Here is an 11,924-nt window from a genome sequence, read left to right as displayed (position 1 = left end):
CCGCTCAAATCTACATGCAACACACGCTTTATTGAGACCTGCAGGCCAGTTATATGTTAAAAGAACAGGGGTTGTTTAGGAACCACGGCTGTGTGTGTTTTTGATGTTATCATCGAAATGATCCAACATAGTTTGAAAGTAAGTTAAGGCCTCTTTCCTCTTCTAGGGAAATTTATCAGCAGTAAAAATGAACGTGCCAGGGATCGAACCTGGAATCTCCTGCTCCGTAGGCAGGCGCCTTAGGCGCGCGACACAAAATCAAACTGGACAGCAGCACAATCTTTTGTGCTATCACACACGGTGAACACCGTACGTCTTTTACCTATATACAAATGGATTTCAACAACAAAAAAGGTTGGCCTCCGTACTGGATGGATATCCTGGTGGCGATTTGAGCAGCTCCGCTCGGCGTAGTAGTACGTGTGACTCCGTACATGGCAGCACAACACATCCAATCTGGATACAAATCAATGACAGGGGCGTGTGTATACTATACAACCATACCCATTTGTAAATCATATACGGATAGGGGGGTTATATACCGCCGCGTGCATAGTTCAGACTGCTGGACAGAAAAATTTAAACCATATGGGTCTTGTTTATTCTCATTCTACGTATGCCCGTGACCGACCTTCCTAGCTCTCGGATGACGCGATTCAAACTGACAAGGATGGAAACAAAAGTTACGCCTCGTCGAAGTCGATTAATCAAAATCGGTTGGACAAATATCAATAGCGCGCAACAATAACAACTGTACAGTGTACACACTACACAGCTCAGCAGCGATATGATTTTGATTTTAACTCCAGCACCGAAATCGGATACAACTGCAAATGACTGAATTAGGCTAGATAGTTGATTTGATTGCCAACTCTTGCGAACTTTTGGCATGCGAATTTTATTGGGTGGCGACATCCTATAATCCAGCTTGTCGGTGAAATAGATTTATTCGAGTTCATTTGGAACGAGGTCAATCGGCTTTTCTATATGCATTTGCGACGCCGTGTTGAAATGGCCTTGTCATCCTAGCAAATTCAAAATGGGTCATACCCTATATAGTTGACTACTGTTTTGTTCTGTCTTGATATTACTAATGCAGAGTAAAAATTTTTAATGTCCGGAGACGTCAATATATAAAAGCGGTAGCTTATATTAAATCACATGTAACATATAGCACAGATGCCCCTCTCCATAACAACAAAACAAGGGGGCAATAAAAACAAATTTGTTGTTGGCATGTTTTCTCGTACCCCCCTAAACAGAAAAAAAGACAAAAGGCACAAGGAGAACAGAAAAAGACACGCTATCTACGTTTGACCATTTCTTATGTTTTCCTTCCATTTTTTGTTATCTATAGTTATGTTCCCCATTGAGATCAAATAATTCTATTAGACTGCGTAACCTCTTTCAGGCCCTTTTTATGTTTGTTTGCTTGTTTAAAAGGCAGAAATCAAATAAGAATTGATGATTTTACCTGCAAAAAAAGGGGCTAAATAGTCGTCGGGGTACGTAACAGTAACACAGTAGTCGGTTTCTGCTGTGTGTAACATGCGGGTAACATTAGACCCAAATTGTATTGAATCTCGGGAGAAAGAAAGTACTATAGGCCTACACACAGAGTCCCGATCTTTTTGTTTGTTTTCTTTTGTTTTATTGACGACAAGGTGAATGACAGAGATTGGTCACTTATTATTGAACACAATAAGCTTTTTTCAAAGTTAGCCGGGCGTCACGCCAAAAAGCAATCAAAAACTAACTATCTTGTCGTCGCAACTTTTTGGCGAGTTATATCTTGGCTTCCGATAAGTTGGAAATACGTACATATTATACCGTACGAACGGTACGAGGGCTTATTCTGATATTTATACAATTCATCAATTTATATTGGGTTTAGCCGATTCACTCAACTCGTCGGTTAAATGATTCAAACTAATACGTCGAGTCTTTTATTACGATATTTCGGCAACGTATACAGTATATAAAATGAAATGGCGTCGGCTTATCTGCCACCATTCGCAAGATGATGGTCTTCTACTGGGGTTTCTTCTTGATTAGTACCACCCTGAATCCCTTGGCCGATGGTAAGTTATTATGCCTAGTTATTGTTCGCCAAGTATTTTATTTCATTTGTCTGTTGGTTGTTATAAAGGAAACGACCCCATCGACAACGAAATTATCCAGGGACGTCATTTTCGTATCGGGACGATACAAGTAAGAAATTTTGGTTCCCCCCCCCCCCTTTTGAATGACTTAACTCTCTGCTGGTTCTTGTCTCATCAGGCCCCTCCATACATCATCATTGAGCACACCGGAAGAAACATCAGCCATGTCGATGGCTTTGTCCACCAAATCGTTGCATGGCTGGCCGAAAAACACCAGTTCACGTGAGTTTGTCTTTTATTTCGTTACGTTTCTAAATGTCTAGAGCAATCGGGAAACCCCCGCATGTATACAGCATATACTAGCTAACATGCTTATGCAATTCGAATCAATGCGGCCATGCATTGATCTTTTCCGCTCCATCCACCCAGTTTTGAATATGTCGGGCCACCCGACGGGGCCTACGGTGCCTTTGTAAACGGCTCATGGAACGGGATGGTCGGAATGGTAATCGCTGGCGTAAGTAGACATATACGTCATATAATAATCCATTCATTTATTTGTTATTCCTTATGTTTGTATAGGAAATTGACATTATAGCCGCGTCTTTATCCGTGACTTATCCTCGATCCCAAGTGGTCGATTTCACTTTCGCATTTTCGGAAGATCCTCAGAAGATTCTCATTCCTTATCCGCAATTGGACAGCACCATTTCAGGCATTGTTAAACCATTTCAATACGAGGTGGTCCACTATTTGATTATTGTTGTTAATTTAAATGTTTTTCTGAGCCCTTTTTCAAATTATTTATTACAGGTATGGATCGGTATTATTCTTAGTATGTTTATCGTAGCCCTAGTTCTCGGATGGATTTCACGATTTGAATGGAGGATGAATCGACAATCATTCCACGGAGAAACGGGATGGTTCCCACATTTCTGGTTCCTCTTCCGAGCCCTTGCCAATCGTAAATGTCCAAATTCTCAAAATAAAATCAATCAAGAATCCATTAATTAAAATCATCTTTTATCTATCAGCTAATGAAGTCATCACGTTCAGTTTGTCAACCAGACTAGTGGTGGCCGCCTGGTGCTTGATAGCTGTCGTCTTCGTCAACTCGTACACTAGCAGTCTGGTGTCTTATTTGATGGCCCCGAAATTCTTGCCCGTCATCACCACCGTCAAAAGTTTGGCAGAAAGTCGCGACGTCCAGATAACGGTGTTGAAACACACTTCAGTCGAATCCATACTATTTGTGAGTAATATTACACGCGTACTATTAATCTTATTATAACAACTAAATCATTTAAAAAAATTTTAATCAGGAGGCGACATCCGGAGTCCTAGCCAAACTGGGAGCCCATCTGAAAGCTCATCCGGAAAACCAGTTGCCATCATTGGAGCACGTCGAAGACGTAGTCTACTATCAGCGCAAAGCTTTCCCCCACGTATAAATTCCGTTAATTACATTCACTGGCTATTTGATTAATAACTAAATCATTTGTATTGATTAGGAGGAAACTGTTTTGAAAGTGCGGATAGACAACGATTTTAAAGTTAATAAGAAATGTCGACTGGCCATCGCCAAGGAACCACTTTTCCCGGATCAGCACGGCTTCGCCTTACACAAGGGTAGCGCTTTAACTGACATGTTTAACTACAAGTAAGTCAAATGAATTAACTGCGTTATTACATTTTATTTTCTAATGGTGAGTATTTCAAGTGTTGTTTGGCTACGGCAGTTGGGATTATTCAATCACTGGAGAAGCTCTTTCCTACCTGGACCGAATCGCTGCTCAGTTCCGGTTGTCACTCTACGTTCTCATCCGCATAAAAAATTAACTCTCAATTATCTGTTCAGCGCTTTCCTTTTGTGGGGCGTCGGCGTCGTCGTCTCCATTTTGGCCTTCATATGGGAACGCATTTTGTATTACAGGGAATCGATTATTTAATACTTTCCTTTAATTGGGGCGTTAATCGGCACAATTAATAATGACGTAGCGAACTAGCGATCGTGTCGGTTATAGAAATCGAATACTAAATTACTTTCCGTTATCTGGGCAAACATTAAATAGTTCTTTACTTTTAATAATTCGCCCACAATACAGCTATAAAATAATCATTGACCCTTTTATATTGATTTTGTTATTTTTAAAATAAGACATTCAATTTTGTTCATTAGCAAATGTGCAGGACCAAATGAATTATTTAGTTATCGCTTTTCCTGTCGAGTATATCAAATCGCAATGTATTACACAACAGATCTTAGATATCAATTGTATTTATTTCAAGGTATCAGGAGAATTATAAATCGAGTTGGATGACTATGGGTAAACTAATAATAGGACACTATGAAGGTTATTACATCAATTTCCTTACACCAGAAGGCCCGAATTGAACAATTTTTGATTTGACAGAAAAACATCGTTGGAGTAATTCAATTTGGCAAGCAAATGTTTGACCTCGCAACAGAATAGGTAGCCCTTTATAATGATATGACGATTTCTGTAGACGGTGGTCTCTTTAAACCAGGGCATTCGATCGCACACGTCTTGACAGAAAATCATTTCAGGATCGACTTTGCCCAAGTAGGGATTGTTAATTCCGATGAACGCCGTCGCCTGGCCGCCTTTTTCGTCCCAGACTATCTTCCAGAAATACTTTGGCACCGGTACATGTCCTTTGCCGTTTTGATCGGTGATCATGTGGATCTCCTGTTGGTTGTTGTTTAAATCGGGCAACGTGAACGTTCCATAAGTTCCGGTGATGATGACCAAAGTATTCTTTATACGAGTTTGTCTGAATTCCCGAACAGCTTTTTCGAGCTGGTACCAATTGCCCTGATTGATCGACTGCCATTGCGGAGCCGAGTTGACGTAATAATAAGTCGACGTCTCCCATACAATGTTGGGCGTGTCGCTGTCGGCCCTGGCGCTCAAATGGCCTTTGGCCAGATAGAATATGCGTTTCGGGTGTCCGCCGATGTAATTGGCCACGCTCGTCAAGTTCAGTACCTTTTTGAGATTCTTCACTTGTCCTATTTCCTTGTAAGAATGGTCGATGAGTGATTTCGATTTGGAATTCCAGGTGTAGAAGAGCTGTTTGGGTCCCCTGCGCCAAGCCATAGTGGCTTTTTTAGTCTGCTGCCTCATCACATGATTTGAAAGTGCCGTCAATTTTGTGTGATGTTGCAGCGTATTAACCGAGTAGAGAGTGTTGTCGTTGCTGCGGTCGTGACAGACTTGGTACGAACTTTCCTGGACCTTGTTGAGTCCAAGATTTCGATTGCAAGAGACTTCGTAGGCGACACTAGTGCCGGTGCCGCAAGGTGCATTCTTTCGATTGAAACAACAGTTAATGATAACAGGCTTGGTGGTTTTACTTCGATGGATCCATTTATCACAGTTGAATGGCAAACTATTAAGAGGAGTCAAACCCGCCGGAAGTGTCTTGGGATCAGAAATAGGCCTATCATCTTTGTGCGAACAAATCAAAATTAAACAGCTTAATAGAAGATTGATTTATCTATAAATACATATGGCAGGCTACGTTACAACACATTATAATAAACCGCACAATCGTTTACATATTGAAATATTGTGATGCTGTTAACTATAGCAAATTCATATCAATTTTTATTTATTAGACTTACTACTTGTTCTTGGTCGTTTCAGACGGCGGACATTCGCGGTGGCTGATGTTGTAATGATGAGGCCTAACAATATGATCGACAGGAAAATTGATTTGACTGTCGGACGAAATAGAATGCTGCGTGAGGACTGATGTGCAGTAAATTCCGGCATCTTCAACCGCGTATTAATACGCAGTAAATGCCGTTTAAGAGCGGAAAAAACGCCGACACTATACTTAATGATAGGACCAGTTTTATTACTAGGCCACCGCACCAAATCCTTTGAACCCAGTGGGTTTCGCTAGTAGAACAACATTCACCACACTTCCTATGATTTTCCCCTGCAGCAAACCCAAATTGGACATATTCACATTATTATCATTGCATTATTATTATTCTGGTTTCAGGAGGTGGATGTGGTGGTGGTGGATGTGGTAGTGGAAGGGGTTTATATATAGACGCGGGGTAGCTGGAAATGTTCCCGGAATTAAATATTGGAAATTCCCAACGGAGAATTTATCTTTTCTGACTCCCCACACCACCCAATCCTACACAGCAATCACAATCATCCACAAACCACCATTACCAGCACTCTCCTCGGCCTAATCATCCGACGAGTTTAATTACTTTTTACTCAAATGTTGAAATAATGCTATATATTCTTAAAACATGATAGCTATCCGTTAGAAATCATACTTTTATTGTTTGCTAAACTGTGATACCCTATATATTATACCCTTCGCTGTCATGCGACCGACCTTGCTGCAACTGGTTCGCAAAACTGTTGCTCAGCGATTTCATTCTTTTTTCACATCACAGCTGATTATTCCTTCCTCTTGGTGAACCAACGCCCCAACAAGTTCGCCCTCCAAGGCCATTGGTTTGTTATATCCAGCGCGGATGATTAAACACGGGAATTGCCAAAACTTTGCAAAAGTTGTCGTGTTTCTCAGAGGACACTACCTGCATGTTTGCGAAAATTGGCATCCAGCAGCGACAAGATATTTCTGTCCTGTGACACTTGCAGTTTGACAGGTCGATATCGAAACAGCTGAAAACTCTGCGAAACGGCTATGTGTAGTTTAAACCAACGGCAAAAAACATTACGTTACTTTTATCTTGTTTTATTTTACAATTTGAAAAAAGGTATATGCGGCGGAGTTACCGTGCGGTTGATATTGATTTGTATACACCGATCGGGGATCCTAATAATCAAATTATCATGTGAAATCAACAGCTGCTGTCCGTAGAGTCAGCAGCTCGTATAATAGAGCATTCTTCAATTATTCTAGTCGAAGTCTTATTAACCAGCTGTCACATTTGCGTGACTTTCAAATCGAATCGTATAATAACACAAAACAGAACTGACCAATCCAATTCCGCTCAAATCTACATACAACGCACGCTTTATTGCGCTTTATTGAGATCTGCAGGCTAGTTGTATGTTGAAAGAACATGGGTTGTTTAGGAACCACGGCTGGATATGTTTTTGATATTATCATAAAAATAATCCAACAAAGTTGGGAAGTTAGTTTGGGGCTCTTTATAGGGAAATTAACCAGCAGTAAAATTGAACGTGCCAGGGATCGAACCTGGAATCTCCTGCTCCGTAGGCAGGCGCCTCATCCATCGGGACACACGTCCGTAGTATGTTGGGAGTGGTATTATTTAATAATTCATCCATCTCTGTAGAATAGACATTTGAGAAAAAAATTTTAAATATAAAATGTACCGCGGAACCAAAAACAGAATACTTTTAGTAATGTCCTTTTTTGAATCTACTTTGTTCATACTATGTTTTATTACAAACCATATATAAATAGTTAGTAAGTAATATTAAGATTGCTCTTTCTTAAGATGAAACATAATGAACGTGCCAGGGATCGAACCTGGAATCTCCTGCTCCGTAGGCAGGCGCCTTATCCATTGGGCCACACGTCCTGCCGGTCTTCAGTCTTATCAAACAGTTAGAACACAAAAATATGCAAGTGCTGCAAAATGTGTTTGCATACACAAATTAATTGCTTCTTAGGCGAACTAATTAGACCATTATCGTCTTATGTCTGGTGAAAGGTAATTTTGGAGCCAAATATTCACCAGAAATAATCTGTGAACGTGCGGGGCGAAGGAGATTGTCAGACCTTGCGAATGGCGAATAATAATAATTATCCAAGAGTGACAGACAAAGCTAAACGACTATAGAGCGAGGTCAAAACTATTATATGACTAGCCCGCAAAACATAATTGAATAAATATTTACGTAATAAGAGCCATACAGTTGGCCACAGCACCGGCCTATAAATGCCAATTCACGAAGAAGATTTTCATTTCATTAGACGTCTTCTTACACATAGTGTCATCTCTACTGTTCCACTTAATTTCAATCAACAACTTAAAAGGTAAATATACATATTCTCAACCAAGTTTATATTGCGGTATTCTCATTTCCTCTTGTTATTTTATTCCATTGAAAAAATTCCAACGCAGAGAAAGAAATGTATAAAGAAGCGAAGAGTTTAGTTTTATCTTTAGCCATCCTCTTCTGTCTCTTACCTTCATCCCAAGCCACTTCATCTAATTACAATCAAATGCTAAGGGCCAGACCTTATTACGTCGCTCCTCGACCCGATGACAATCACCAACCCAACGCGGACTCGTATCCCGTTCCTCCTCACGCCGTGTCGTCTTACGCCGCACCTCTCGTTGCCATTTCGGTCGATTACGAAACGACTCCCGCCGCCATTATTCCTCCAACCACCGCAGCAATTCCAAAAAGCGAAGAAACTGATCCTTCAAGTATTAGTAGAGACTCGGATGAGAATACTAATTATGCTTATAATAATGCTACCGAAGTTATTTCTCTCGTTCCCGAGGTTGAGATTACAACAACTTCTTACGATGGCGAAACAACTTTCTGGTTACTGGACTCTTCGTATGGGGATGCTCCGTACGAAGGTACGACTCACGCACCCATCTACTTACCTACTTCTACTAGTGCCATCTAATAATATTGATGGTGGCATCGCGGATGACCGTTTTATCATTCGTATTATAGCCTGTATGTAGTGATGCTTCAATTCATTTCAAACAATTTTTGTTGTACCCGCTCTGCCAATTTTTAAAAATAGAAATTGTAAAAATAATCTAAAATTATTATTATCTACTTGAAGATGAATTTATCTACTCTAAATCAATACATCAATTCTATATGAAACAAGAAAGATCAATAAGATTGCTGCTGTCTTTATTGACTTGTTACAAAGCTCGAGGGGAATATTTTCTCGGCATAATAAATTAGTTATTGACTATTGCTCCTGTACACACGGTCCAAGATGCGGAAAAAGTGGGCATACTTTCATCACAATAATTCAGCCTGGAATTTCAGCCAACTGTCTGTATAGCACGTATATCATATCTACTACAATATTGCTAGATATATTCTCGTTTCCATGGCGAAGATACCGAAAGTGAATTGATTATTCTTCCACTAGTATTTCAATCCTTAGTACAGTCATCTGTATGTCAGGGCAGTCATCTGCAAATAATTGAAACCCCTTCGTCTTACCGTACAGCAGGTATAACGTTCATTCCGACTCCATATTAGTATAATAATAACGTATCGGTGTTGGGAGACCAGCAGGTATATAAATACCGCGGACAACGCAGCTATGTTGTTATATATACACAGACTCATAGAGTGCTGAGAGTGCTATACCCGCGGCTATACCAACATCTTAAAAACCTAATAACGACACATTTATTTTTAGGAAGATGGTGAGTTTCTGTATTCTCTTGTTGGTGATGACGCATGCCACCCTGGTGAATTCCAACAGCGGATTTGGTAAATCGTAAAACAACTATTGACTTATTATAGGCCTATAGGCATTGGAAATATAAGGCTGAAATGATTTCTGATTTAATGCAGACTCAACCAAGAAGACGATTGGAAGGGAACTTTTAAATGGACGCCATTTAGTTATTGGGATAATCGACGTCAGATAACATATTGAACATTTTTTTTTTAAATTATGTCAATCAGATGAAATTTATGTAAAATAATTAAACAGATTCCTCCATACGTGTTAATCCAACATAGCCCTCTGAAGAATATCAGTCATGTGGATGGTTTCGTTCCTCACATCATTTCCTGGATGGCCGAAAAGTATAATTTTACGTGAGTTAAATTATTATCAATTCTAATATATACAAGTACAAAAGCAAATTTTAAAATAATAACAATGATTTTATCTGTGCAAGATTTGAATATGTCGAACCACCAGATGGGGCCTTTGGAGCGTTCGTTAACGGTTCATGGAACGGTCTAGTTGGACTGGTCGTCCGTGGTGTAAGTTAAATTTAAATATTGTGCAAGAGTGTACTAGAAAATTATAACATTTCATTTTGTCTCAGAAAATTGACGTTGTAGCCACAGCCTTATCGGTGACTTATTCGCGGTCGCAAGTCGTCGATTTTACATTTTCATTTTCAGATGACCCAATGGCATTGCTCATCCCATTTCCTCAATTGGAAAGCACCATTTCTGCCATTGCCAAACCGTTCCAACATGAGGCAAAAATGTCATACGTTATTCACTTAATCAATAAAATTCTCAAATGATGCTATTTAGGTATGGATTGGGATCGGCCTTAGTTTTCTAGTTGCATCCGTCGTCCTCTGGGTGATTTCCCGAATTCAACAAAACATTCATTGCCAACCACTTCACGGGAAAACGGGATGGTTTCCTTATTTCTGGTTCCTCTTCCGAGCCGTAATCAATCGTAAAAGAAATTATTATTATTTAAAAAACCAATTTTATTTATCTATCCATCACGCGATAATAATATAGCTAACGGAGTCATCAATTTCACGCTGGCAACGCGTCTAATCATCGCCGCATGGTGCCTGATGGGCATCGTCTTCGTCAATTCCTATACGAGCAGTTTGTTGTCTCATTTGCTGGCCCCCACATTCCTGCCGGTCATCAGCACAGTCCAGGACTTGGCAGACAGCCACATCGTACAGATAACGTCATTGAAACACACTTCCGCCGACTCCGCGTTACTCGTATTTGATATAATAATAATAATGATCGTGATCAATAATCCGCAGCTGTTTTATCTGGCGATTGGTTTTGACAGGCGGCAACGTCCGGTTCGTTTGCCAAACTTGGCGCAAGTCTCCGAGCTCACCCCGAGAACCTTCTGGAAACGTTGGACAACATTGAAGATATCGTGTTTTATCAGCGGAAAGCTTTCCCTTACGTAACATGACGATCGTTTTACACGTTTTTATTATATATTAGTTGTCACATAAATTATCATTCACTTTCATCTGTGTGCACAGCAAGAAACTTCGCTTAAGCAGCGAATTTATGACGACTTCAAAGCAACTCGACAGTGTCGCCTTTCGATCGCCAAGGAACCGCTCTTCCCCGATCAAATTGCATTCGCCTTACCCAAGTCAAGCCCCTTGACGACTGACTATAACTACGAGTACGTTACGCTTGAAGGAATCAAATGAAATCTGATCTTTTAATTTTTTTTTTATTGTGCGTGTAAAAAGGCTTATTTGGCTCCGCCAACTCGGATTGTTGAATCATTGGGCCAATTCCTTTTTGCCCAGACCTTATCAGTGCTCAGCTCCGCTAGCTTCGCTTCGCCCAACTTCAAATAAAAGGCTGACTCTCAATTATCTGTCGAGCGCTTTCCTCCTTTATGGTGTCGGCGTCGGGGTTTCAATCTTGGCTTTCGTGCTGGAATTCATTTCCACTTGGTGGAATGCAACTACTCGTGTCAAATCATTTGGGTCACGCCATTCTAGAATTAACGCATAGGTTCACACGCTTGTAGGACACAAAACTCGGTCACTTTCTTATTTTCCTTGTTCTGCATGGGTAGAGCTGCTGGGAAACTGTGAAAATCTCGCAGCTATAATTGCTAGCTCATATGTCTGTCTCTGCTTTATAGTCTACGTCTAATAAGCTACTTAACTTTAGGACCAAATATTAGTAATATATTTGCTATTACTTTAAGAGCTGGGTAATGACAAATATACGGATCCCAGAATATTTTTTTTTTTCAATATTTTCAACCTTTTTATCAATGGTTTACTTTAGATGACAAAAAATGCATAACAAATGTAATAGACTACTCGGGATTAGATATTACTCTTTTCCCAGACGTCCTCCACCAGAA

General features: G+C 40.1%; 3 protein-coding genes and 1 non-coding gene across 4 annotated transcripts; 2 read left to right on the top strand and 2 right to left on the bottom strand.

The window, feature by feature from the left end:
• The first annotated feature begins 2,604 nt into the window (after nucleotides 1-2,604).
• LOC124342202 (glutamate receptor 2.9-like) lies at nucleotides 2,605-4,305 on the top strand. The gene is made up of 7 exons (XM_046795164.1): nucleotides 2,605-2,619; nucleotides 2,685-2,843; nucleotides 2,916-3,066; nucleotides 3,137-3,354; nucleotides 3,425-3,547; nucleotides 3,614-3,762; nucleotides 3,823-4,305. Exons 1-7 carry the CDS (start codon nucleotides 2,605-2,607, stop codon nucleotides 4,049-4,051), a joined length of 1,044 nt encoding a protein of 347 aa, XP_046651120.1. The 3' UTR covers nucleotides 4,052-4,305.
• Nucleotides 4,306-4,362: 57 nt separating this feature from the next.
• Nucleotides 4,363-5,934, bottom strand: LOC124342730. Its single transcript, XM_046795863.1, has 2 exons — nucleotides 5,752-5,934; nucleotides 4,363-5,574 (listed from the first exon to the last, which is right to left on the bottom strand). Exons 1-2 carry the CDS (start codon nucleotides 5,900-5,902, stop codon nucleotides 4,475-4,477), a joined length of 1,251 nt encoding a protein of 416 aa, XP_046651819.1. The 5' UTR covers nucleotides 5,903-5,934; the 3' UTR covers nucleotides 4,363-4,474.
• Nucleotides 5,935-7,598: 1,664 nt separating this feature from the next.
• On the bottom strand, nucleotides 7,599-7,671 carry Trnar-acg. The gene has a single exon. It is a non-coding gene; the product is annotated as a tRNA-Arg (tRNA).
• Nucleotides 7,672-9,501: 1,830 nt separating this feature from the next.
• Nucleotides 9,502-11,757, top strand: LOC124342200 (glutamate receptor ionotropic, delta-1-like). The gene is made up of 10 exons (XM_046795163.1): nucleotides 9,502-9,571; nucleotides 9,656-9,723; nucleotides 9,798-9,892; nucleotides 9,988-10,075; nucleotides 10,141-10,299; nucleotides 10,358-10,508; nucleotides 10,577-10,794; nucleotides 10,869-10,991; nucleotides 11,074-11,222; nucleotides 11,293-11,757. Exons 1-10 carry the CDS (start codon nucleotides 9,502-9,504, stop codon nucleotides 11,561-11,563), a joined length of 1,392 nt encoding a protein of 463 aa, XP_046651119.1. The 3' UTR covers nucleotides 11,564-11,757.
• The last annotated feature ends 167 nt before the right edge of the window (nucleotides 11,758-11,924 follow it).

Source organism: Daphnia pulicaria, chromosome 6 (assembly GCF_021234035.1).
Source record: "Daphnia pulicaria isolate SC F1-1A chromosome 6, SC_F0-13Bv2, whole genome shotgun sequence".
Taxonomy (NCBI): domain Eukaryota; kingdom Metazoa; phylum Arthropoda; class Branchiopoda; order Diplostraca; family Daphniidae; genus Daphnia; species Daphnia pulicaria.
The sequence above is the reverse complement of the archived record's forward strand: the minus strand, read 5'-3'. Positions and strand labels throughout refer to the sequence as shown.